Source organism: Lontra canadensis, unplaced genomic scaffold (assembly GCF_010015895.1).
Source record: "Lontra canadensis isolate GAN:19392208 unplaced genomic scaffold, GSC_riverotter_1.0 scaffold20, whole genome shotgun sequence".
Lineage (NCBI taxonomy): Eukaryota > Metazoa > Chordata > Mammalia > Carnivora > Mustelidae > Lontra > Lontra canadensis.
This window is the reverse complement of record NW_022631014.1, coordinates 17,979,343-18,006,322: the sequence shown is the minus strand read 5'-3', so window position 1 is coordinate 18,006,322 and position 26,980 is coordinate 17,979,343. Positions and strand designations below refer to the sequence as shown.

The 26,980-nt window shown below is 41.7% G+C and overlaps 1 protein-coding gene across 6 annotated transcripts in view; it reads left to right on the top strand.

The window, feature by feature from the left end:
* The window catches only part of WDR48 (WD repeat domain 48), a 46,483-nt gene that overhangs the window by 16,876 nt on the left and 2,627 nt on the right, over nt 1-26,980 (top strand). For 5 of the 6 annotated variants that reach the window (XM_032861158.1, XM_032861159.1, XM_032861161.1 and 2 more), the window contains 15 exons: nt 200-282; nt 398-527; nt 2,592-2,680; nt 3,075-3,176; nt 7,979-8,203; nt 9,886-9,960; nt 11,060-11,162; nt 12,167-12,264; nt 16,143-16,250; nt 16,578-16,674; nt 19,237-19,332; nt 21,597-21,702; nt 22,666-22,753; nt 25,302-25,378; nt 26,711-26,903. In XM_032861158.1, the coding sequence (XP_032717049.1) occupies nt 200-282; nt 398-527; nt 2,592-2,680; nt 3,075-3,176; nt 7,979-8,203; nt 9,886-9,960; nt 11,060-11,162; nt 12,167-12,264; nt 16,143-16,250; nt 16,578-16,674; nt 19,237-19,332; nt 21,597-21,702; nt 22,666-22,753; nt 25,302-25,378; nt 26,711-26,903 (1,670 nt within the window). The remainder of the gene's footprint in view (nt 1-199; nt 283-397; nt 528-2,591; nt 2,681-3,074; nt 3,177-7,978; nt 8,204-9,885; nt 9,961-11,059; nt 11,163-12,166; nt 12,265-16,142; nt 16,251-16,577; nt 16,675-19,236; nt 19,333-21,596; nt 21,703-22,665; nt 22,754-25,301; nt 25,379-26,710; nt 26,904-26,980) is intronic. The other variant, XM_032861162.1, reaches the window with a different exon arrangement.

The following is a 26,980-nucleotide window of genomic DNA, read 5'->3' as shown; positions in this document are numbered from 1 at the left end:
AAATAAAATCTTAATAAATCTGGAAAATCTTAATAAATAAATAAGCAAATATTTGAGACAAAATACAGTAGGTTCTAGGAAGGGCTTTTTGGTGTGTGTGTGTGTACACATTGGTTTCCAAGTATGTTGCATTGTTACAAGTCTTTAAAATGGTGAAAAGTCTTACTACTCAGGTTTGTTTATTCTTTGCCTCTTCTAGTAATATCTGCTTCTTCTGATACGACAGTGAAAGTGTGGAATGCACATAAGGGATTTTGCATGTCAACACTAAGGACACATAAGGTAAAACAACAAATGTAATTTTCAGTGTCTCTAGTATAATACTGAGATCTCGCTACTTTATGTGGCTCATTTCCTTACTGATCTAGTAGATCATTGTATGTGTGTTCTGTTACAGGATTATGTAAAGGCCTTAGCATATGCCAAGGATAAAGAACTGGTAGCTTCAGCTGGGTTGGACAGACAAATATTCCTTTGGGATGTGAATACTTTAACAGCACTGACTGCCTCAAATAACACTGTCACAAGTAAGGTGTTTGAAAAAAATTTCTTGAATTCAAGTTGACATAAAGAATGGTTTATGAAACGTCTTTGATAAGTTTGCATCGAGACAGTGGTTCATATTTTGAGAATGCTTCTACCTACAGTGTTCTAGCCCCCAGGAGTATGCTTGAACAACAACGAGCTAATTCCTTGCTGCAGTCTAAAAATGGTAACTTCTTCAGGTGTAACCTGGTTATTTTTGTTACAAGGGCATGTCTTAGCTCCCTAGGTAAAGTGTAGGTTCCTGCAGGGCAAAGGAATCTGTCTTATCATCACTTTGTACATCCCACAGCATTGCCTGACCCAAAGCTGCAGTCTCAGCAGATACCGTTGATAGAGGTGGTGATTACTTGACAAAGTAGGCAGTTTCTGACTCTTAGAAGTATCACTATATCTGATGAGCCCTTGAGTTGATGGAGTTGATGGCGGAGGTGAAGAACACCCAAAGGAAAGAAAGAAAAGGCCTCCAGTACCGATTTTAGGGGACCCTTTCAGAGCCGCTCTATACAATCCAGCCGATTTCAGAAGAGTTCAGAGGGGTTGGGTGCCTCTGGAGGCAATTCACAGACATTCACCACTGGTTAATAGCATGGGTTTCTCATCAGCTAAGAGATCTCAGATTACCAGATTAGACCCAAACAAGTCTAGATTTGAAACTCAGCCTCACAGCTGGCTCAACCTACTAGAGTCCTCTAGGCCAGGCGGCAGAACGGACACTTAGGAGCACCTTATTGGCTAACCCTGGCCTGGAAAGCCTGTGTTCAGGATCTGAGCTATCTAGATCCCTACATATAGGTCCAATTTGTTGTGGCTGTGGAATTCTTACGCTGACATAGCTAAAACAGTTGTAAGATAATCTAGGATGTGCCAGGAAGGGCATGTTAAAAGAGACTGAGGTTTATAATTTCTAATATTGTTCTGCCCTTTTCCCCGGGAAATATGCAAAACTCTAAACACTGCCCTCCCTTAGTTCTCCTTGATTTTTCACCAGTGCATCATTGTAGTGATTCGGCACCTGGTCCCTGCTGGGGACTGTCATGACAGATCATTTAGTTTTCTCTAGATGGAGAGTCTGCCTCAAAGAGATAGTGACAAGAGGGAACGAAGCAAAAGAAGTCAGAATTGTTCCAAGGTCAGAGACCAGTCTTAGGGTAACAGATTCTGCAGTAGATACATCTTGCTTAGAATTGTTTAGAGAGGTTACCACACAGGTTGATTTATGATTACAGAAATCTGAGAGCTAACATTTATTGAGTACTTACTACAGTAATTTTCTAAATATGTGTTTATATTAACTGCTTCACTCTTAAGTCCTCAGTATGTTTATTTACTTTTTATTGAAAATTAGGATCAAATTGTATAGACAGTTTTATATGCAACTTTTTTCACCTCAGTAAAACTTAGTTCTGAATCAAAGAGTGTGAGCATGATTCTTGCTACACATTGCCTAATGTCCTTCCAAGAGTTGTACCAAACAAGTTGTACTTACCCCACAACTAATGTATGAGAGTACCATTGTACTATTTTTGAGAATTGTTAGCTCATTGAAAATCTGAATTGGTAGGTGAAGATAATGTTTTTTGTTTTGATTTGTGTTTCCTTGAAAATGATGAGTTTGGACATATTTTTCATATTTATTAGCATATGTGTATCTATGAAAATACATTACTTATGTTGATAGTTTTTAAATAGCAGTGCAATTCAATTTGGCAAATAATTATTGAGCACCATGCTCAAATCTAGAAAAGATGTAAATTTTGATAACAGTCTTGTTTAGAATGACTTCCATCATAGCTAGATTTCTTTTCCTTAGAGCACTCACAAAGATAAGATTTTCTTTTTTTTTTTTTATTATTTTCTCACCATAGCACATAATTCTTCCCAGTGTCCATCACCCAACCACCCCATCCTCCCCAGCCCTCTCCCCTCCAGGAACCCTCAGTTAAGATAAGACTTTCTAAACCAAATAATTAAACTTAAAATTTTTGCTGACTAGCTGCCGAACAGCTGACGATTTAGTTAACATTTGCTTCGTTTATCCCTAATAGCTTCATCTTTAAGTGGGAACAAAGATTCCATTTATAGCCTGGCAATGAATCAACTGGGAACAATCATTGTATCAGGGTCCACTGAGAAGGTAAGGGGGAGCTTAACGGCTATATTTTAACACTGGAAAACAAAGACACCAAAATAATTTGATCTGTGTAAATTACTAAGTATATAGACCATGGTTTTGCCTGGTGGGTGCTAAAGGAAGGGTTTTATTTGAACAAACAAGAATGTAACTATATAATTACTGTCATGTGTGGTGATGGGGGTGGGGTAGATGGGTGGGGGAGGCCTATTTGTGTTTTGACATTAGAAAGGCTTCCTCCTACTTGAGAAGACTGGGGGCCTCAGCCAGTGTTCTTTGGCAGAACAGTATTTCCTTCTCAGAATGTAATCGTTGTCATTTGACTTCTAAATCATTTATCATTGAAATTTGTTCATGGATATACACAGGTTGTATAATATTTTGTTAAAATACACAGGTTTTAAGGGTATGGGATCCAAGAACGTGTGCAAAACTAATGAAGCTGAAAGGACACACCGACAATGTCAAAGCACTGCTGTTGAACAGAGATGGCACACAGGTACGTACATGCACATGCACGTTTACCTAAGGACCTTGTCCAGAATTCCGGGCACCAGAAATGTCCCCACTTTCTTGCCTAGGTTGATCTCAACCCAAAGCCACTGTGGTGTACTTTTAAAACCTTAAAATACTCAATTGTATATAATAGTAATCCACATTTTGAAATTACTCTATTTGCATCACTTCTAAATAAAGGCCAAACAAAAAGTTCCCTCAGAATAATACTTATATCAACAAGTATATGCAGTTATGATGTGTATGGGACAAAATAATTTAAAATGTTACTTTATATAAAGCAAAAGGAAGTTTTGGTATTGAATGCTTTGTGCTAGTGAATTAAGGAGAAATTTGCTGACAGTGGGTCTGACTTTGGGCAAATCCTGTCATTTGATTGTAGATACAGTGTATAAGTTTAGTCACCTGTCGTAATACTTAAGAGTCAGCACTTCAAAGGAAAACATCTTGGTAATGTTTGAACATGTACTGATACTCTAGTATTTTTTTTTTTAAAGATTTTATTTATTTATTTATTTGACAGACAGAAATCACAAGGAGGCAGAGAGGCAGGCGGGGAGAGAGAGGGGGAAGCAGGCTCTCCACTGAGCAGAGAGCCCGATGCGGGGCTCGATCCCAAGACCCTGAGATCATGACCTGAGCCGAAGGCAGAGGCTTAACCCACTGAGCCACCCAGGCGGCCCCGATACTCTAGTATTTTGTTGGGTGCATAATTCTGTTTGTTCTGTAGCAGTGGGAAAATGATCTTGCATCGATGTAGAGGATAAAAACAAAAACCGAGCACCATTTTCAGTTAGGACCTAACCCCTGCCTCCCCCAGCCATGTTTTCTCATGGGCCAGGGAGAAGCCCAGAGCTAACTGGAATTGATTGCGAGCAGGTTAGGAAAGGGAGAGTAGGGAGGTGGCGCGATGAGAGGTGCCATCACTTCTGTGGAAATTACATCATAGGAGCTGCCTCACACCTGGACTAGAGAAACCTTTGTCTCCAGAGGTGAGAGAAAGGTTTGGAAAACTAGCCAAAACCAGGAGCTCATCTTCAGAACCAGGCAAAGAGAGGCTTGAAGGTGCCCATGGAGGTCTTTGGAGATGCAGAAGGATCTCGATGTTAATGTACTTTGTGGTGTGGCCTAGAGGAGAAAATTTCATGTTACTTGTCCTTAGCTTACTCATCTGCAAAGTAGAGACCATAACATTTAGTTCGTATGGTTGTGAGAAGATTACAAATAGTAAATATATACTTGTCTCTAGGCCATGGCATTTTCTAGCATTGTTGAGTTCCTTTCCAGCCCCATTTTCCTGAGAGTTAAAGAAGCCCAGTCCGGTCAGCTCCTCACCGTTTGCAGTGTAGCTGCTGGGCTACACCTGAGATTGCCGCCCCTGCCTTGTTCTGTGAGGTTCGCTCAGGATTTGACTGTGTCTTGTGGTCTTCATGGGACTGAAATGGGACTGTGAGCAAGATGGTTTTCAGTAGGAAGCTAATGGGCTTGGCAGACTTTCTAAAGCTCCTCCTGCTGCTATACTCCTTGCCTCATTTCCTAGCTACATAGTCATGAATGTGCTTTTTAGGTAGCACATATGGTTACAGATGCACTTCCTGTGAAGTCCACTCTGCTTACTGTAAGCAGACCGCTGGAAATGCTGCCCTTGAGTGGTAGAGCACATAATGACCCAGATACCACCCTCCTTGAGTTCCTCCTCCATCCATTTTCCTTCTTGGCAGCTAGAGGCGAAATATAACCCTAACTACCAACTACACAGCACACTTAGGGAATTGATCAACAAAACAGCAGTAACAACAACTTGTTCGAGTCAAAGGAGAAGAAAGAACCCTTTGACTACTGATTCTCAAACTCTTGTAATATACGAGAGAGATAGATAGTTGCTGGACAAGAGCACGTACTGCATCCCGCAGAGTTGCCCTGCAAGCTTCTAATGTAGGATCTCTGGTGGCATCGGGAATCGGGGACTTGTGATAAGATATGCATAATAGGCCAGGGAATCCCATTGACATCCCCTTCATTTGTTGTGTTGTTTATTTAGCAAATCTTACTATTTGAGGACTGTCGCCACTGTAGTTGTTTTGAATGGTGCCAATATTATTGGGCCAAGCTACCTGACATTTCATCCCTTGTACTTGCTCAGGCAGTTGCCTAAGGAACTGGGACAGTCTTCCATCTTGGTTTGAGTCAGTGGCATTCTTCTGTGTCCCTCACAGGGTTTTCCTGTCATTGAAGTTTTGCCGAACCTAGCTTAAAGTCTAAGGGTGTTTAAGCATCAAGCCACTCCTTCCCCCAACTTACCTTACCCACTTTGCTGCTGACTGTTGACAGTTACAATTGCATATGCATTCCAGAAACACTTGTGTTGGTCAGCAGCAGCCTGGCCTCAATACACTGGTTCCCCTCGTTTCTATTGGCAAAAGCACAAAAACCTGATCAGGGCTGTAGACTGTGCCCCTAAGTCTAATGTAGTAGATCCATTCAGTCCTTCTGTCCTAGTCCCAAGAATTACTTCCTAGTGACAGGGTCTTCACGTTTATCCAGTGAAAGGGTGGAGGGAGTGGAAATGTTTGATGATTACTCTAGCCTCCTACAAGGTAGCAGGCACAAGAATTCCTATAAAATAGGCACATCCTTCAACCATACTACCAAATGCTGCAAAGAAGTTGGCCAGCATTGTACTTTATTTTTATTTTTTTTAAAGATTGTATTTATTTCTTTGACAGAGAAAGAGACAGAGAGAGAGAGAACACAAGCAGGGGGAGTGGGAGCTGAGCAGGGAGCCTGATGCGGGGCTCAGTCCCAGGACCCTGGAATCATGACCTGAGCTGAAGGCAGATGGTTAACGACTGAGCCATCCAGGCGCCTCCAGCATTGTACTTTAAAAGTAATTGTTGTCTCCTTAGGGGCCTGCTTTTTAGTGGTCTTAGATTACAGTTGCTATCAGAGATTATTTTGTGTTCAGTATCAGAGTTGATACAGCTCTGTTCCCTCATCTGCTTTTAGCCATACATTTAGGTTTGGGACTTAACTCTTCCCTACTACAAATTGCCAGGGCTACTAGGACTTCAGCCTATCACCTTAGCTTTCCTTATCCTAAAGTTGTCAGACCTTACTCTCTGGAGATACATGGCCTAGATCTGAGGGATTAAAGCTACACTAACAAGGGCATCTGGGTGGTTGTTAAGGATCTGCCTTTGGCTCAGGTCATGATTGCAGAGTCCTGGGATCAAGCCCTGCGTCCAGTCCTGCATCACACCCCACATCTAGCCCAGCATCAGGCTCCCTGCTTGTCAAGAAGCCTGCTTCTCCCTGTCCCACTACCCCTGCTTGTGTTTCCTCTCACTGTCTCGCTCTCCTTCTCTCTGTCAAATAAATATATAAATAAATTTTTAAAAATAAATAAAGCTGCACTAACAGCTTTGCCACCTCAGAGTAGCAGTTCTTCTTGGACGGGGGAGCCCCTCCTTGGCCTCTCTCCATCAGATTGCATGGGTCCTCCCACAGGTATGTCGGAGGTCTGCTTGTAACTTCCTCCAGACAGTTTCCTTATTGGTTAAGCTCTTGGTTGCCTTGTCAACCAACTGGAGTAAGGAATTAAAACACTGATGCCCCTGGCAATTTAGGGGGGAGTCTCCTAGTGGGTGTTCATTTAATTAAACATGTCCAGAGTTCTAAAGGCCCCTTCCAGTCACAGGGCACGCCAATAAATCTTAATATTCTTGAAGGCCTCATCTATTCAGAAACTTTTTAAGTCTCCAAGCCCACAACTATCTTCTCTTCTTTGAAGCTCTTTGCCTTCTTAATTTCTTACACCAGCACCAACAGTTGCTTTTTCTTGACACCATTTTTCCCCCAAAGAAGCAAGTTTTTATTCTCTTCTGCAAGTCACCATGGTAACTGGTGGTGAACCCCAGGCATGCTGAATGTGAATGTGGTGTGGCCAATTCAGCCTCTTTCTATCAGAGTCACAGTGTGCTCAGCCCTACTTTGTTTGCCAGCATCTTCTATGTAGTTTATGCTCCTGAGCCTTCAGTAAGTGTCAGAATTGCTGATGTTAACTCTGAATGCTGAAGGTCCACATTTTATATTAATGTTGAACTTAAGGCTCAGGTGGGAAGTATGCAAGGTCACAAAGAGTGAGTGATAAGCCTGAAACTAGATTTTGCTTCTTATTTATGGAATTAGTGACTCTTATTAATGGAATGTCAGAGACCTTATTAATGGAATTAATGACTCTTATTAATGGAATGTCAGAGACCTGGCAGGCCATTAGGAATCCATTGCCGTGAGGGAGAGGTGAGACAGAGGTGTGACCCTCTGTGTGAGACAGAGGGCTCCGAAAGGCCTTTTGGCCTCGTGCAAAGGTTGTCAACCTTAGTGTACCAGAATGACCTGGAAAGCTATCAAAACACAGATTGATAGACCCTGCCAGAGTTTTTGCCTCATCAGATTTAGAATCTGCCTCATTAGCTTTGGAATCAGACCAGGAATCTGCATTTTTAACAAGTTCCCTGGGGATGCTGATTCTGCATGTGGCCAGGTAGGAGAGGACAGAGGCAGTTTTGCTCAGAAGTTTCCTCTGCTTTAGCATGTACTGTTGCCTTCGGTCATTTCAGCCTGTGGTGCATGCTTATCAGAGGTCTTCATCAGAGGCAGAAATACGGGTTGTTAGATGTGGGTGTTTGACACTATAGAGTCAGGAGAGGCACCAAGTGCAGAGCACAGCAAAGCAGGAACTTTTGTGGCTGGAACTTTTCCTAACTCAACTTTCTCCGTTTTCAGTGCCTTTCCGGCAGTTCTGATGGGACCATTCGCCTTTGGTCCCTTGGCCAGCAGAGATGTATAGCAACGTATCGAGTCCATGATGAAGGTGTTTGGGCTCTGCAAGTCAATGATGCCTTCACACACGTGTATTCTGGAGGAAGGGACAGAAAAATTTACTGTACAGACCTAAGAAACCCTGACATTCGGGTACTAATTTGTGAAGAAAAAGCACCAGTTCTCAAGGTACGTTCTGTATTTTAGTTTAGTGGTTAAGATTGTTACATGTACTAGTAATCTGGCAAAATCTGCATGAAAACATGAATCAGCTGTGGAGTTGTAAAAATAGGTATTTTAATTTTCGTTAGTCACTTATAGAAGAAATTGTGACTTCTTCGGTACCTCAGTGACATGTAGCTGCCCCACTGGCGAATCCCAGTGCGATTGGCCCACATTGCTCCTGAGCTCACTTGGCCTTCCTAACCTGTCCTTGAGGGATGTGACAAGTTCAGGTATCTATGAGCAGAAAACAGCAAAGCACAAGTATGTCCACTGCCCAAGAGGGAGGATGTGGAAGAGTTGCTCCAGAAGAGAGAACAAGCCAGTTTGTACTTCAAACCATGACTGCCTCAAAGTAGTCCTGATTGCTAATCAGTCAGGGTGAAAGGGTACTCCAGAAGCTGTCCACATTGACACCTGCTGAAAGTGAAGCCTGGACTGCAGAGTGGCCTTGTCATCGTATGACAAGTTGCTCGGTTTCCCTGATAATCTCAGAACTACACATTAAAACCATAGTAAAGAGATTTCCAGATTTAAAATGGAGGCATAAGGACAGCACTACTTCCTTTTCACAGAAGTCATCCAAAAACAAGAAAAGCAAGAAACAGAACTGCAGATACCCACGGAACTAAAAGACCCCTGAAACCCAGACCATAGTATAAAAGGAAGGGCTGAAAAAAGGAATAGAGATCAAATGAGACCATTGAGGCGGTGCTTGTGGCCTAGGAGTGCACACATCCTGGCTGAGTATAGCTCTTCAGCATAGGTGTCGCCCCCGGAGGACAAAACCAGTAATCTAGGGAAGCAAGGGAGTTGAGTCTGAAATCAAGAGCCTGTGCAGGAAGCAGGCTGCTGGGGGCCAACAGCAGGGAGAAGAGACACTGCGTGTGAGTCCTGCAGCTGCCAGGATCTCTTGGCTGTGGAGGAAAAGGTGCAAGAACTTAGTGGTACCATAACTGTGTGTTAGAAGAAACATCACTTTGAACTGAAGAGGATTCCTACTTGCTAGGAGTCTACCTGTCCCACTACTCCCAACCTTCAGTTTCCTGGCACAGGAAGAATAGTGGATAACTGACCATAGAGTGATTTCATGTGCATGCTGTCTGTATGCATGGATGTAGGGATGTATTTCTTTGTGTTCTATTTTAAAAATAAAGAAGGTACACAGTACACAGATATACTGTTCTTAGGTGAGGGAGGTGAATTATGTGGGTACTTGTCACTTTTGCTATGTTAGAATTTTTTTTGCTACAAACATTTTCAAAGAGAAAAGGAGACCTACTTCCTTATTACTAAAAAAAAAACAAAATAGAAGAGTAACAAAAACAAACTTATGGTAAGTCACTCTTTTGACAGTACCCATTTGGATCCCCTAATTATTTAATTTAAAATTACGCTGAAACTTTCAGCCACTGTTTTTGGTGAAAAGTCACCCCTATTATATTTGTAAAGGCCATTTTTCCTTTAGCAGAGACACTCCTCATTATTCTATGCAACCCTAGCTTTTACCGCCTGCCACAGTGCAGTCAGCATACAGTCAGCATACAAACATGGGATGAAGGAGTTGATATTTAATAATAGGTAGCTAGTTCCGGCAGCCCAGGAGAGTCTGCATTCCACAGAGCGGTGTTTTTGTGCTTTGTTTTCAGATGGAGCTTGATAGATCAGCTGATCCCCCTCCCGCAATCTGGGTTGCCACGACTAAGTCTACAGTAAATAAATGGGTAAGGGAACTGCCGTATCCCTCACAGAGGTTTGTAAACATGTGGTTTGTTATCGCAGACCTGCCAGATACCAGTAGCAAGTGCTCAAGATGAACCTGACGCTCGGTATGCTTTTGAACAGTGCAAGAATCTGAAAGCCTCTGTGAGTGCCCTGAAGGATGGTACTAAAATTAAGATAATAGTCCAAAGGAAGCTTCTGACTTCTTTGTCAGGAGCCAGGATAGACATTTGGTGTGCCTGGAGTAGGCACTGATAGAACCAGTAAATGTTAGTACAGCATCTGAGTTCACAAAACTGCCTTCGAACACAGGCAGACCAGGTCCAGGTTTTCCCCACTATCTGAAAGTTCGCTTCCCACCATTATGATTACCCATTGTCTCTAACCAGAAGAAATCGGAAGAGAATTTTTGCTTTTATAAAATGGTGATTGCTTCTTTGTCTTAACACCATCTTGGCTTATAAAAGACTTCATACGAGTGCTTAACTTTTGGATAGCAGGGAGTACCTGTACCAGCATGGCAGGGACACTTGTTGGTCTCTGTTCTTCCAAGTGTAAGAGAAAAATAGAAAAATTGTGCTTTCAAATTCTTTCCTTTTTTCCTCATAGCATGAAGAGCAGGGATAGAAATAGAGGATAACGAAAGAGGTTATTATTAAAAGTGCTTTTAATGCTTAAATGTTCATTAAAGAAGATTTAAGTTTTCTTGCTTACCCGGCTATATGTGGATAACAACAGAGAGTGTTTCCATTTGTTTCTGTTTATACACCAGTCAAGTGGCCTTTCTCAGCTTTCTCGGTACTTGTAAAAAATGTTACATATCTTGTCTACATTTCATTGTCCCAATGTGAGATCAATATAACTTCACCTGGAAGAATGCGTACTTTTCCTTCCAAAAAGACAGTATTAATATTCCCATCTTAATCCTTGGTTTGTTTCTTGAAGTCGTGGTAGATAATTATACTTTATGATTAAGTATTTTTTGGTTGATGTTACTGTTTTGGTTTTTCTCATTTGTCCTTTGTTTTTCTTGCCACTTTAAACAGATTGGCAAAGCTTAGAAAGCATAAAATGATTAAAAAATGAATTTTGTTCCTTTAGACCTTGAAGGGAATTCATAATTTTAGAGCCTCTGGAGATTATGACAATGACTGTACAAATCCTATAACACCACTTTGTACGCAGCCTGACCAGGTTATTAAAGGTGAGTAAGGAAGGTGGAAGGTATTATATCTTTTACCGAGGCTAATTATAGTTATTAAGAGGTTGACAAAAATAAAGGAGGCGACCTTCCTTTCAGTGTAATTCTGATGTCAATAGAAGACACAGTGTATTGGTTTATTTTTAATAGAAGAAAAATATTCTTTAAATGCTAGTGACTTTAAAAAGCAGACTTTCTTGAGGTAATCTTTTTGCCCAGCGTCAGAATAGTTGTGGTCTGCGGAGGGCTAAGAACCACTTTGTAAAATATAGAGGGTTGAATGTTATCTTTTGGCACAAGTCAGATCTGGTCCCCGACTTCTCTGTGCTTCAGCTGGAAGTGGCAGCTCTGACTTGAAACACCCGAGTGAGGAGTAGAACGCTGAGCAGGTGTTCATCACAGTTCTGTGTCCATGCTGATGCCTCTAGAATCACATGTGCATGCAGGAGGCAGAGTTAGAGATGGGACTGATCCAGACATCTGCTGTTATCACTTGAACTTTTCCCAGTGGTTCAAACTGTTTGCCCTTAACAGTTTTCCACTGGCAGCCCCTCGAAGGAGGGAGTTTTTTCATCTATAATCTGTTTTTTAAAATCAGACAGTTTTGGGGGCACCTGGGTGGCTCAGTGGGTCAAGCCTCTGCCTTCAGCTCAGGTCATGGTCTCAGGGTCCTGGGTTCGAGCTCCGCATCAGGCTCTCTGCTCAGCGGGGAGCCTGCTTCTCCCTCTCTCTCTGCCTGTTGCTCTGCCTACTTGTGATCTCGCTCTCTCTGTCAAATAAATAAAATCTTTAAAAAAATAAAATAAAATAAAACCGGACAATTTTTCTTAGGTTCGCCTTAAACAGCCATATGTATATATAAAACTGTATGTGTATCTTTTGACTCACCTTCTCCTTTCTGGTAGATTGTATGATTTCTGTTGTTACATGCCAATGAGTAATTACTGCCGTATGGTGAATTTAAACAGGGAATTATTTTCCTAACTGTGTGGTTTTTTTTCCTTTAGGGGGTGCGAGTATTATTCAGTGTCACATTCTTAATGATAAGAGACATATATTAACCAAAGATACCAATAATAATGTGGCATATTGGGATGTATTGAAGGTGAGTAACTTTTTGTACTAAATATAGGTTATTGAGTCATGTATCCCCTTTATTTTTTGTTATAAAATATATATATGAAATAACCAAAGTAATAAGTACATAATTAAGATTAGACAGTAATAATACTTTTTTGGGGGATGATACTTTTTTATACAAGTATTTAGATGAGACCATAGTTTATCTTTTTTTTTTTTTTTGTGAGGCCATAGTTTATCTTAAAAGCACCTAAAATTTTGGTGGAACCATTTCTGCTGTGTTATATGCTGCCTTACCTTAAAGTAAATATATCACATTTCCTCATCCTTGACGTTATTGACATTTTGGGCCAAGTAAGTCTTTGTTGAAGGGGCCGGGATAGAGTGGGATCTGTCCTGTGCATGATAGGATATTTAGCTCCATCCTCAGCTGCTACCCAGCAGGTGCCAGTAACCACCTTCCCTTCTACTGCAGCTTCAGTTGTGATAGCCAAAACTCTCTCCAGACATTGCTAAATGTTTAGGGGGAGGAAGGAAGAAGCAGCATACAAAATCACCCCAGGATGAGAATCCTTACAGTACACAAAATAAGTTTAGCCATTTCTTAGGATTTATAGACATCACCGTGAGTGTCAGTTACAACTCTGGGTCATGTTACGATGACCCTGTGGGATAGTTAGATGTTTTAAACAATTCAGCCACATTCTAAATAGCAATAAAGAATTTATAGGCCGGGCTCCTGGGTGGCTCAGTCAGTTAAGAATCTGCTTTGGGCTCAGGTCATGCTCCCAGGGTTCACATCAAGCTCACTGCTCAGTGGGGAGCCTGCTTCTCCCTCTCTTCCCTGCTCATGCTCTTTCTTGCTCTCTCTCTCTCAAATAAATAAAATCTTTTTTAAAAAATTATAGGCAGGTTGAAGAGTTTGCTTTTCTTGGTGGTGATAGTATATTTGTTCAACATGTATTTCCTGAATTGAATGAATATTGTGTCCAGAGAACTGTGTTGAGAGTCAGATAACAAAGTCTGTACCGTGATCCCCTCTGGTAGGGACAAGGGTAGGGAAATGGGAAACCTTACAGATAAAAAGACAGACAAAATTACAGGGTAGTTTATGGACAGGGGCAATTACTTACAAGTAGAGAAATCAGGCGAGCGTCTTTGTGGTGGAGAAATCATTTGCAGAAGGTCTTAGAGAACTCCAGCAGATGACTAATGGTAAGGCATTTTAGGAAGAGGAAGTGAGTGACAAAGGCACAGGAGGGAAGGTGGTGCTCATTCAGTGACTTTGACTTTTGTGCAATTGGAGACTAGAGGGAATGTTGGGGGGAAGCAGTAGGGGTGTAGGGGTGAAAGGTGCCATTCAAGTAATTTCCCAGAGAGTCTTGAATACAGGCCCCATGGTTGGCCTTCTTTGCTGTTCCCTAAAGAATCTAAATCTAAGATTGTACTGGAGCGGGAAGAATCCCATGCCCAGAGCAACAGTGGTCTGTGCGATGGGGAAGAAGCTGGAAGGCCGTGTCTTCAGCATAATGACTTGGGGATCTAAAGGAAGAGAAAGATGTTGGATACATGATAAGGAAGAATTGAAAAGCTCTGGGGTTTTGGTTAGGCTCCTGGTTAGAAGAAATGTCTGGATCTAAAGAATAAAATAAACAGCTTGCTTTCTGAGAAGAAGGGACTGTCTGAATAGAAACCTTGGCCTGCCTGACACTTTCCCTCCCCATGGGCATGGGTATGGGAAATCACATAATGAAGCAGTTGCCTGGTGAGCATGGTTGCAGAGTAAGAGGCTTTAGTAGTTGAGTGGAAAATGAAATTGCAGCAGACCCCAAAAGTCATCTGGTTTTTCTTAGGATAGAGATACACTTCTTGGGACCGAAGATTCATGTTTGTTTCAGAGAGGGGTTCTATGGAGACTGGGAGGGTCCAGAGCAGTCCTGAGGACCTGGTCAGCAGGAACTTGACTACTCTCCCACTGACGTGGCCTTCATTCTGGCCCGTGGCTGGGCTTCCCCTCATGCTGCCCAGCACCTGATGCTCTCCAGAACATAACAGAATCTAATTGGGCCAAGCTACTCTTTCATGGTGGGCTGACTGATTTTCTGCCTGTGGATCTGATGTTCTTTCTCTCGGGCAGATTAGCCAAAGCCTTGGTAGAGTCCTGCTGTCTGAATGGGAGGTAGCTCTACTTAGATGGGGCACTGACCTGGCATGTTCCATAATTGGCATTTTTTGTGTCTCCAGCAGCTTTCAGTACCCAGACACTAAGCCCTGAAATGTCAAGATCAAGTGATTTGGAGTGATGGACATGACATTAAACAGAAGCAGGGAGTCAGGAGTATTTAGGAATATAGGCTCAGAGTGAGAGAGTTGCATTCTAATCTTGGTTCTGCTAGCTACTAGCCAAGTGATCTCTGGAATATGCTGAACCTCTCTAAACCTCTGTCTTTATTCCTAAAATGTGGGTGGCACCTATTTCTTGGTGAGGTTAAGGAGATGTTCGAGAAGTATTTATCATAGTGCCTGGCGCATAGTAGTTAAGAGGCTGTTACACTAATGCAGGTGAGAGATCAGATATTTATCTGGATTAAGATGGAATAAAACAGAATCATGAGGAAGGTATTGAGACCTGTGGATAAGGGGGAGCTTGAATAAAAGGGAGTATAAACAAAGAAGCAGAGTGAGTCCCTGGTTCCTGGGTCAGATAGTTTGGTAAGTGGAAGTGATGGGCTGTGGGAGGCGATGTAAGAGGGAAAATGGATTGTTGGGAAAGGGAGAACATGATGAACAAGACAGTTTGAGTTTATGTGAATGTCTAGATAGATAGGTCCTCACACACCAGTAAAAGAGCTAGGCCAGAGAAACAGGCTCAGCGGTCAGCAGCTGGTGGATTATAACTGAAGCAATGGGAACATCAAGAGTTTCCAAGGGATACATCAGTACTGAAGAGAGAAGAAACCAGCCATCACCCTTTAGGGAACTGTTAGAAAAGAGCAAACCACAGAGGTATATAATAAAAAGGGGCTGGAAAACCAAGAGCCAATGAATGGCAGGTCAGGAACTAATGAGCAAGCATTTCCCGAAAGGGCTTGTGGTTAGCTGGCCTACGGAGAGTTTATGTCCAATTTGGAATGTAATGTGCCTGGGATTTAACCAGTAGGAAGGATGGTGTTGGGGCGGAGGGGTGGGGGGACAGCAGCCTTGAGGGAGTCCTAAGAGCCCTGATAGAGTGGATTGTGGAGTGATTGGGAGGTAGTGGAGCAATCATGGATGAAATTTGACTTTGGGGAGGTGGGCAGGAAGAGGATAGAGGGATGGGAGGGTCAAGCAAAGGTTTTGTTTTGGTGTTCTCAGGTACTTTTGAGATGGGAGTAATGGGAATGTGTTTGCTGCTTATGGGGAGAAGCTGGGAGAGACATGAGAGGGTAGATTCCCCAAGAAGTGAGGGGATCTGGAGCACAGCAACAAGGGGCACTTTTTCCCTCACAGTGGAAAGAACAGTAGTACCGAGTTAAGGGGATTTTGTCAAGGCTTCTCTAATTTGGAGGAGTGGAGGTTTGTCCTGTGCTGAGGCACAGTGAGGGGGGTGACAAGGCCAAACAGGAGGAGGGTAAGATTTAACCGGGGTGTTGTGGGGATCTGATTTTGGAAACAGAAGAAACCCCAGGTAGCAGCAATGGTGAGACTGCAGACCGTACATTTATGGTGGGAATATTGGCAAGGATTTGAGAGCCGGCATGCCCTGTGTATTATCCATGTGGATGTTGATGTTGTCCAGGACGTTTTTAGACTCTATTTTTTTTTTAGACAGGTGTGAAAATGTGTAAAATTTGGAATACCTAAGTCAGAATCGGTTCAACACTTAATATTGATAATTACTATACTTTCTTTTTTGCTGTGTAGGCATGTAAAGTTGAAGACCTGGGCAAAGTGGATTTTGAAGATGAAATTAAGAAAAGATTTAAGATGGTATATGTGCCAAATTGGTTCTCAGTAGACTTAAAAACAGGGGTAAGTTAGCAGCTGATATTTGTACAATTGGGGATAGTTGAAAGTTTCTGATACAGCTAAAAATTAGGTTTATTAGTTACAGAGTTATATGTGTTTAAGTGTGGAAACAGTAAATTTCTCATGTTAATACTTACAAAATGCAGTTTTAAAATGCCTTTTGGTATCTCTGTAAATTAAATTGTAGTTGGAGTGAATCACATGAAACATTTTCGTTCTAAATCTGCGGCTTAGCTCCTTAGTCAAATAGTACAGATAAATACGGCCTTAGAGGCTTATTTGGAGAATGTATTGGAATGGAATGCCACTTACAGTTTTTTCTTTTGACAGATGTTAACTATTACTTTGGATGAGAGTGATTGTTTTGCTGCTTGGGTTTCTGCAAAAGATGCTGGCTTCAGCAGCCCTGATGGGTCAGATCCAAAATGTGAGTTTAAGTGTCCTTTCTTCCTTTCCTCCTTTCAAAAGAGAAGGTGGATCTGTGCTGAGTTGGGTTTTCTTTTTGTTGTTTCGATTTATTTTTTGCTATCTGCTCTTTTATATATTTGAGGTTTTTTTTTAAATCATATTCTCTCTTAAAAATGGAAAATACTATTCCATTTTAGATGTTTTGTGGGGTCTTGATTTTTCTCACAATCTGTGGTTTAGCTTTAACAATTAAACACTCAACACACTCTCTACCCTTAAACCTTTCTGGAAATCTGATAGGGTAGGAAAAGTGAAGCTGGGAAACAATTCTGTTGTTTTCCTTTTTTTTTTTTTTTTAATTGAGATATAATTGACATAATATTAGGTTCAGTTTCACATGTACAACATGATTCAGTATTTGTATATACTACAAAATGACCACAAGTCCAGTTAATACTCATCATCACAGTCCAAAATTACACATTTTTCCCCTTGTGATGAGAACTTTCGAGATCTACTCTCTTAGCCACTTTGAAATGTGCGTTACAGTATTATTAACTGTGGTCACCATGTTGTACACTGTACCCCTGTGACTTTATTCATGTTATAACTGGATGTTTGTACCTTTTGACTCTCTCCACTTCCCTATCCCCTGCCTCTGGAACCACCAATCTGTTCTCTGTATCTATGAGTTTTGGTTTGTAGTTTTGGGTTTTTTTTTTTTGTTTTTTTTTTTTAAGATTCTACATATAAGTGAGATCATATGGTATTTGTCTTCCTGTCTCTAACTTATTCCACATAGCCTTCAGGGTCCACCTAAGTTATTGCAAATAACAGGATTTTGTTCTTTTTTATGGATGAATAACTTTCCATTGTACATACATATCAGGTTTTTTCTTTATACATTCATCCATTGGTGAACACTGGTTGTTTCCGTATCTTGGCTATTGTAGTGAATATGGGAGGTCCATATATCTTTTCAAGTTAGTGTTTTCATTTCTTTCGATAAATACCCAGAAATGGAATTGTTAGGTAATATGGCAGTTCTATTTTTAAGTTTTTTGAGGAACCCTTGTACTTTTTTCCACAGTGGCTGCACCAATTTACATTCCCACCACCATTGCACGAGGGTTCCCTTTTCTCCACATTTTCCTGAACACTTGTTATTTTTTATCTTTTTTTTTTAAGATTTTATTTATTTATTTGACAGAGATCACAAGTAGACAGAGAGGCAGGCAGAGAGAGAGAGAGAGAGAGGGAAGCAGGCTCCCCACTGAGCAGAGAGCCCGATGCGGGACTCGATCCCAGGACCCTGAGATCATGACCTAAGCCAAAGGCAGCGGCTTAACCCACTGAGCCACCCAGGCCCCCCATTTTTTATCTTTTTGATAATAGCTGTTCTGGCATGTGAGGTGATAGCTTGTGGTTTTGATTTGCACTTACTGGATAGTGACATGAGCATTTTTTCATATACTTTTTGGCCATCTGTATGTCTTCTTTGGAAAAATGTCTATTCAGATCTTCTACCCATTTTTTTTTAAATATTTTTTTTTAAAGATTTATTTATTAGAGAGGGAGAGAGAGAATGAGCAGTGGGGAGGGGCAAAGAGAGAAGAGAGAGAGAAGCAAACTCCCTGCTGAGCAGGAAGTGTGATACAGGGCTCCATCCCACAACCTGATCCGAAGGCAGATGCTTAACCGACTGAGCCACCCACGCACCCTGGAAGATTTTATTTTTAAATAATGTCTACACTCAACATGGGGCTCAAACTCACAATTCTAAAATGAAGTCGCATGTTCCACTGACTGAGTGAGCTAGGCGCCCCTTTCTGCCCGTTTTTTCATTGGATTGCTTGTTTTTTTGCTGTTGAGTTGTCTTATGAAGTCCTTATAATATTAACCCCTTATCAGATATATGATTTGCAAATATTTTCTCCCATTCCATAAGTTGTCTTTTCATTTTGTTGATGTTTCTTTTGCTGTGCAGGAGCTTTTTATTTTGCTGTAGTCCTACTGACTGACTTTTGCTTTAGATGTCAGATCCAAACAGTCTCCAAGCTCGAGGAATTTATTTGCCTATGTTTTCTTCTAGAAGTTTAACGGTTTCAGGTCTGACATTCAAGTGTTTAATCTATTTTGAGTTAATTTTTGTGTATTGTGAGAAGAGACTCATGAGAGTCTATTATATTTTGTTGATTATATCTTTGGTTGGTATTCTTCTACGAATGTAGCATGTAGACATACCTGATATATATAAATATAATTTTAATGACTCTATATGGAAATAGTTCTTAAAGAGTATAATTCCTGTTTTTATTTGTTCATTTTTAATGAATGTCTATATCTGAACAACCAGATAGAATGTCTGTTTGCTCCATGTTATTACTTCTTTAAACATTCTAAGATAAATTTTAATAGTTGCAAAATCTTTCAAGTCTTGCTTTTAAACACCATTGGCATTGGGTTTAGAATTTAATATCAGAATATGTGGAAATGTAATTTTTATTCCTTTCCCTCTGTTTTTAGGCTAAAACTAATAACTGTTTTTCATTTCTTTTCATCTTAATTAACTCTTTTGCAGTGAACTTAGGAGGACTTTTACTCCAGGCACTGCTAGAATATTGGCCTAGAACACATGTGAATCCAATGGATGAAGAAGAAAATGAAGTAAACCATGGTTCGTGTTTTTGTATCAGGATAATTGATTTAAAATTACTCAGAAGTTTAGGATACCTGGAGTGTTTGTTATTCCAGGAATGTTTAAGAAACTTTAAGAAGCATTTGCTAAGTCATGACATAATAAATAACTTGGGATGTGCCCAGTTTATCTCCCTCCTTTCCACGTATCAAAGAGCAGTCTTAACTGAGATTCCAAGAGCACTTTCACTCAGTGATGCTGCTCAGGAGGGGTTAAAAAAGCCCTACATATTCAAATGACCTTTGCCCTTAACAGCAAGCAGCTTGGCAGCCTTCTTCCAAAGGTATTTCTCAGAGTAGCTGTGGCCCTGGGGGACTTATCTCCAGAGACAGCTAATGAGCTGCATGGAAAGCTGCTTGGGTCCTTATCTCGTCATGGTTCACGTTGGCCTGAAACACAGACATTACTGAGTCTGATGATCTCCCTGATCTTGTCTCTAAACGTTTCAGAAGATCAAATTCAAACTCAGAAGTGTCAGGATAAGTGAACGAGTATGTGTAAGAATTAATGCACAGAGGACATTGTAAAGCTGTGTGTGACACAGGCAGTGGCAGCAGCTCGCTCTGGGCAGCAGAGAACATGTTTTGAATTTACAAATTGGGTTCAGTTTGAAGAAAGGGAAGAAAAAACTTAAACTTTCACAGCTCATATGTTACAGCCGGTCAAAGAGTCTTTGAGTCCCACCTACCAAGGACTTACTCTGCTGAATATGAATGAATCTCTGAGTTCTCTGAAGATTCTGCTGAAGATGGCCCACTTGTGGTGGTCAGCAGTGATGAGGACCTCCTGGTAGAGATTCATTCTGGCCGACCAACTCATCCGAAATGATTTTTGGAGTTAAAATCTCTTGTGCAAGGATGGCATGCTTCCCTTCAAGCCATTCTTCTGTTGTCCCTGTCAGAGAGGGCACTGACCCCACCCATGGTGACTTTTCTTTTATGTCACCGGGCCCATTTCCCTCCCCATCAGATGTACAGTGGGCCTGGAGCCAGAGAAACTCAATGGAAAAGTCTTTCCACAGAAGCTTGAAAAAGCTAAGTTTTAGTGTGGGCTCTGCTGTTTATCAGCTGTGTCGCTGTGGGCATGTCGTTTCCAGTTCTTGGCTCATCCCTCTCCAACTGCAACATGACAGACAGGGTGCCTTTAGAGGCCCACTAAATAGACAATAAAGGTAAAAAACCAGAAGTACAGTCAGCACCCCTGGCATCGAGGGTTTGGTTTGGGGAGTAAGGAAAAGTTAGAGGAAACCCCAGATCATCCTTAGAATCAAACTGCCATAGTAAAGGCAGAGCACGCCCCCCCACCCCCCCACCTCTCAGACAGAAGGCTGCTTGTGCCTGTGTGGTCATCTGCTGTACCAGCATCACAACCAGTGGACTCTCAAGAGTCATGTACATTCTACTCGGTGAGCAGCTCAGGTGTTCGGACGCCTGTAGCGAGTTGCAGGCAGGGGTGGGCCGAGATAATTGGGCATGGACTGCATCCTTTAGGGACTGACATTGTGGTAGGGCAGAGAGCTCCTCAGAGTAGATGGAACCTGGTAAGGTCAGAGGGAAGATTGGTTGTTTCTCCAAGAGAGGATCTGAAAGTGCTGTAAGCTCAGAGGGTGAGTTTGCTTCCAGATTCACCAGGGATGCCTTTAGGGACAAGGTGGCACTGGAGTGGGGCTCAACCGTACTTGGTCAAAAGATTACAGAGAAGGCAGAGTGAAATGAAATCTACAGAGAATAATAAAAAAGAGGTGTCGACTTCACTGAGGATTTTATTTTTCACCAGTACCTCTGCCATTAAGCAATAAATTTTTTTTCTGGCCCAAGAGATTTTTCTAAGCTTGGTGTTCCACACATGCACGCACACACACACACACACACACATGCACACACACATGTGCACGCACACACACACACAAAAGCATATTGCTGTTTATAAACAGGCTGTCCTACCCTTTCCTGTGGCTGAAGTAGAGTTCTCCTTGTTTCAAGTCTCAAATATTAATCTTTTCTATTAAAATTATCTAAAGTTATAGTCATTTCCCATAAAGTACATTACAAGTTGCTTCACTTCTTATTCTTTGTAGAAATTTAACTTTGATTTTTTTTTTTACCTTTATCTGACCCTGCTGACTCATCAGACTTTTAGCTTTGAAAACTTGGCAATGTTTGAAGCTTGTAGAAACAAAATGTTTAGAATCTGTGTTTTTAGCACTAGTTCTGGATACTGATGTCCTCTGCATCTTTTCCTAGTAAATGGGGAGCAGGAGAACCGAGTACAGAAGGGAAATGGATATTTTCAAGTGCCCCCTCACACCCCTGTGATCTTCGGTGAAGCTGGAGGACGCACGCTGTTCAGGTATGAGTGTGGAGGGCTGGAGACCTGCCTAAGAAATCATCCCTTTTGCTAAGAAGTACTGATTCAAACGTTGTAACTTGTTCTGGGAGTATAAGGGGTTCAGAAGCTTTTCCAGCTCCATGAGATAGTTAAGTGTCTGATGCTATTAGACCACGTTCTAATTGAGAACTGATCCTCTTGTGTTAAAATGAGGTCGATACTTTAAGGCAGCTTCTGTGGTGGTTTCTACAGGAAGCTGTCACTTTCTCTCACTTAGCTGACATGACTGTTGGGGTCAGGAAATCCCCAGAAGTCCCTGCTCATAGAATAGCATCAGAGAAGGTAACTTCCCTCAGGCTGGGCAGTCGGTACAAGGTGGGCTGGGCTGCTCCTGAGAACTGTTGTGCTCAGTGGTGCGCGACTTGAGAAATGAGGCAGTCCTTCATGAGGCCGTGCTGGGAAGCTGGACTGGCTTCACCTCAAGTGGCCAGCCAGGCCCTGCTGGAATCACAGGGGAGAGCTCAGTAGAGTCTTCTATAGGGCCAAAAGTAAGAAAAATGCAGGCCAGAATTCTCTTTCCCTAAGCTCAGAATTCTCTTGCTTTCCGGTGGTTTCCTGAGAGTGTGATGACCAAAACAGTCCTGATCCTTGTGATGTGTGGAGGCCTGGGCCATGCACTACAGCCCTGGCAGGGGATGTTTCTTGAGTATTTTGCCTGCAGCCAGCATTCCTATCATCACCCGAGGACTCAGAGAAGCAGCTGTAGTATATGCGTAGCCTCAAGGATGCAGGGCCCTGAGTGTTAGCACCTGCCGCCCCCCTTAGCCGAGTGAGCCATGCTGCCTGGCTGCACTCCATTGCCTCAGCTGTCAAGTGGAGCTCATCCCCCCGAATGGATGCTAGGGTCCCTCCCTCTAATGTTTGTTGACAGTGGTTTGTCATTTGTGCTGCTGTGTCACTGACTACCTGACGGGTTATGTTTAGGCTGCTCTGCCGAGACTCCGGGGGTGAGACTGAGTCGATGCTTCTTAATGAGACAGTGCCACAATGGGTAATTGACATCACTGTGGATGTAAGTGTCCTCCACTCCTGTTTTGCCCTTTTGTTCTGTCCAAACACAAAGGAGATTAAGAGCAGCTTTAGACTGTACAGTCTTACGTTAGTAAACACTAGGCTGCCAAGGGGAACCCTCCTCAGCTTCCCTGCAGTCCCAAGGTTGCGGAAGAAGTACTGGTAATTAGTTATGTACTGTTTATATCCTGTTGGAGTCAGTTATAACCGTAATATGTGCTCATTAAAGAAAATAAATGAATCAAGTGAAATGCCCATCTCTTTCCCAGTCATTCCTCTCTTCCACTCACTCCTGTCCTTCACCCTAGAGGGGATAAGTAGTCGTAGTTCAGGCCATAACCTTCAGGACCTTTTTCTGTGCATACACAAGCAGATACTACTGAGTGTGTGTGCATGCACCTATGTGTGTGTACACACACACACACAGAGTTCATTATTTTGCACAAAATCTGTTATACATACTGTTCTGCCACTTGGTTTGGTTTGGTTTTTCACTTAAAAATGTATCTTGGGGGACGCCTGGGTGGCTCAGTGGGTTAAGCGGCTGCCTTCAGCTCAGGTCATGATCCCAGCGTCCTGGGATCGAGTCCCACATCGGGCTCCTTGCTCAGCAGGGAGCCTGCTTCTCCCTCTGCCTCTGCCTGCCATTCTGTCTGCCTGTGCTCGCTCTCTCTCTCTCTCTGACAAATAAATAAAATCTTTAAAAAAAAAAATGTATCTTGGACATCTTTTCATGTCTGTACATGTAGGTCATTCATTCCTCTTTAATGACTACATAGTATGTCTTTGTATAAATATATCATAATTTATTTAACTGGTCCCCTATTGATGGACATTAAGGTTGTTTCCAATGTTTTCTATTACGAGCAATGCTTCAGTAAACATCCTTGTACATGTATCTTTGTGTACTTTTTAGGATAAATTCCTAGAAGTGGAATTGTTGGATCAAAGGGTATGCACGTTTTCAATTTTGATAGTTAACTGCCAAATTGCCCCCCACAAAAGCTCTAGCAGCGTACGCTCTCACCAACACTATTTTGTGCCTGTTTTCCACATTCACCGACACTGGTTATTTTTCAGTCGTTGCTAAAAGATGGCAAATATCTCATTGTTTTAATGTGGGGTGTTGTTTTTTCACATGTGGTGAGGTTAGGCATCTTTTCATACTGGCCATTTGTATTTCTTCTGTGAGTGTACTCATTTTTCTATTGGGTGATTTGTTTCTTACTGATTTGCAGGATTTCGTCCTATTAAATATTAACCCTTCTACTATTACATGTGTCTCTCAATCAAAGTTTTACTTTGTTCGTGGCTGATGTCTTTTGCCTGGCAAAAAGTTTGAATTTTCTGTAATCAGATTGATCTTTTATGGCTCTGAGTTTCATGTCTTGCTTTGGTATTTCCTGTCCAAAGTAGCAAAAATGTATATCTCCTCTGGTACGTCTGTGATCATTGTGTATGTCTAGATCTGTAACCTATTAGAATTTATTCTGTTTTGTGTGAAGTAGGATGCTAACTTTCTCCAGATGGTTAGCCACTGTGCCAAAACAATTTTTTGGAGTGATCTGTTCTTTTCCTACTAATTTGAAATGCTATCTTTATCATATACTAAATTTCTGTATACACATGGGTCTGTTTCTACACTCTCTTATGTGCTGTTGACCTGTTTTATATATTCCTAAAGCCATATGAAAAGAGATTTAACCTCTATAGAACTTTCAGAAAATTTGTTTTCTGTCCCACATATACCTCCAAGAACTTGAAGCTAGTGTGACACCTGATGGATATTCTGTGCTATTCTCTAAGTCCGAGCTTCCCATAAACCACTGCTTCCTTTGAGTGTGAAAGTCACCTGGGATACATTGCTGACTTTAGGCCTGTGGCTTTTTCCTGAGAGGAGACATCCAAACAGGATATGACATGGAGGCTCAGAGGGGATTAATACCCAGAGAAAAGATGACCAGTTAAATTTATTCTTTATCTAAGTATGTGGTTTGCTTCATGATAGTCATCTTGGTGGTTGGCTGAAGTTTCCACTCTTGCTTAAAACCTCAGACCTGAGGTCAGAGGGAAAGAAAATGGGAGGACCTGAGTGACCTTTTCAGTTGGACGGTGGGTCTCACCAGGCCAGAGTGTACAGTAGAATGTTGTGGGTTTCTCTCAAGACACTGAACTTTTTGTTTGGGCCCTTAGGTATCAGCCCCAGTGTTTAAGTGTGGAATTGAGATTTTTATTTTGAGAGCTTTAAGAGTTAAAGCTTGTTTCCCTTTAATACCTTGAAATATTATTTGAGAAGAGCCATTCTACAGCATCATGCCACTGACATATCATTTGTCTCACATATCTTTTATTACAAAACTAAACATGATACTTTCCTGATACGTTTTCACTAAGGCTGACTTGGATAATTTGATAGCTTACTGTACATTTCATAGAAAGTCAGTTTTACTTGTAAAATAACTTGCAAATCATGTTTTTCTGTTGACATCATTTTCATTCATCGGCTGATCAAAATGATCATACCTTTCTTTTTACTTTCAATATTTCAGAAAAATATGCCCAAATTCAACAAAATTCCTTTCTACCTCCAACCTCATGCATCTTCGGGAGCAAAAACATTAAAAAAGTAAGTAAATGCAGTGTTACATGATGCCTTGATCTCATTAATGGCCAGCACTTTGTTCTTCTTTATGATTGCTTTCATAGTAAAGGATAACTAAAGCAGGTTTTGTGATTCTGAAAGCTTATACAGTTGAGCGTTTATAAATACCTCCTGTGGTAGGCCACAGATGTTCAAAAGTATAAGACTTGGTTTTTTTTCTCTTGCCACAGCATAGTTTAGGACACAATGTGTATATAAAAATTGCTTTTATGGATACTTAGGGAGTCATGGGAGTAGGGGAAAGAAATGAATCGTGGGCTGGAGCTTCCAGAAAGTCTTCTTGAAAGACATGGAATTTGAGCTGGACATGTAAGAAATGGATAGAATTTCAAAAGAGAGGTATTCCATGTCCAGAAAATGGTTTGAGGATTTGGAAGTAGGAGTATACACAGGATCCTGAAAATTAGCAAGGACCGGTGTAGCTGCAGCAGAGACTCCAGAACTGGGAAAGGAAATTTGAGGTCTCGTGGACGTGTATCTGAGCAAGTAAAATCTGTTAGGGGCATTTCCAGACATATACAAACAAGAGATCAGGGGCATGAACCCCCATTATCCCCTCAAACAGCTCCAGGGTCATGCCTAAGCATTTTCCCTCACCTATACCTCTCCCTCCGACCCACCTACACACACATACACACCCCACATTATTTTAAAGCAAGTCCTAGATAGCACTTCAACCAGATTTAATGACTGAAGGTCAAGATGGCTTTCAGACTTTGAGCCCGAGCTACTTGGGTAGGCCATTTTGAACTGACGTCAGTGCTACAAGAGAAGTAGGTTTGAGGGTAAGGAAATTGATGAATCTGGTTGGGGACACGTAGAGTTTGAGGTGCCCATGGGACGTCCTTCTGGAGATACCCAGCCAGCTGTTGGGCTTGTGGCCTAGAGTTTAGGCAGGAGGTCTTGGCTGTAGGGCCAGGAGCCACAGGAGAAATGAGCACCTGGGGAATGGGAGCCTGGTAAACACGGGGGGGGCTGCCTTCCCTCCCAAGAGCATTTAGTTTGCCCATCCTCTAGGATCATCTTTAAGGGAATAAAACCCAGCAGGCTGTTCTTGACACATATGTAAGTTTTAAGAACATGTATTTAATCTCACTTACATGTAATCTGTGTCTTTGGGGGACACGATGGAAATGTGTTGGCAATTCTAAAACTGGATTAAGGCAATGACCTAAACATTCTTCTTGATATGTTTCCGTGCTTTGTTTTGTCTTTATCCAATGTGAACACCAAAAAATATTTAAGAGATAACATCCAGTGATTCCTGATGGCACAATCTGCCCTTGCTTCTTACAGAGACAGACTCTCTGCTAGTGACATGCTACAGGTCCGGAAAGTAATGGAACACGTTTATGAGAAAATCATCAACTTGGATAATGAGTCGCAAACCACTAGCTCTTCTAATAATGAAAAACCAGGAGAACAGGAAAAAGAAGAGGATATTGCTGTTTTGGCAGAGGAGAAAATTGAACTTTTGTGCCAGGACCAGGTAAGTGCACTTGAGGACCATAGCTCCATTTTTTCGTGTCGATGCTCAGAAAGTTACATGTGGTGTCATTATGGTTC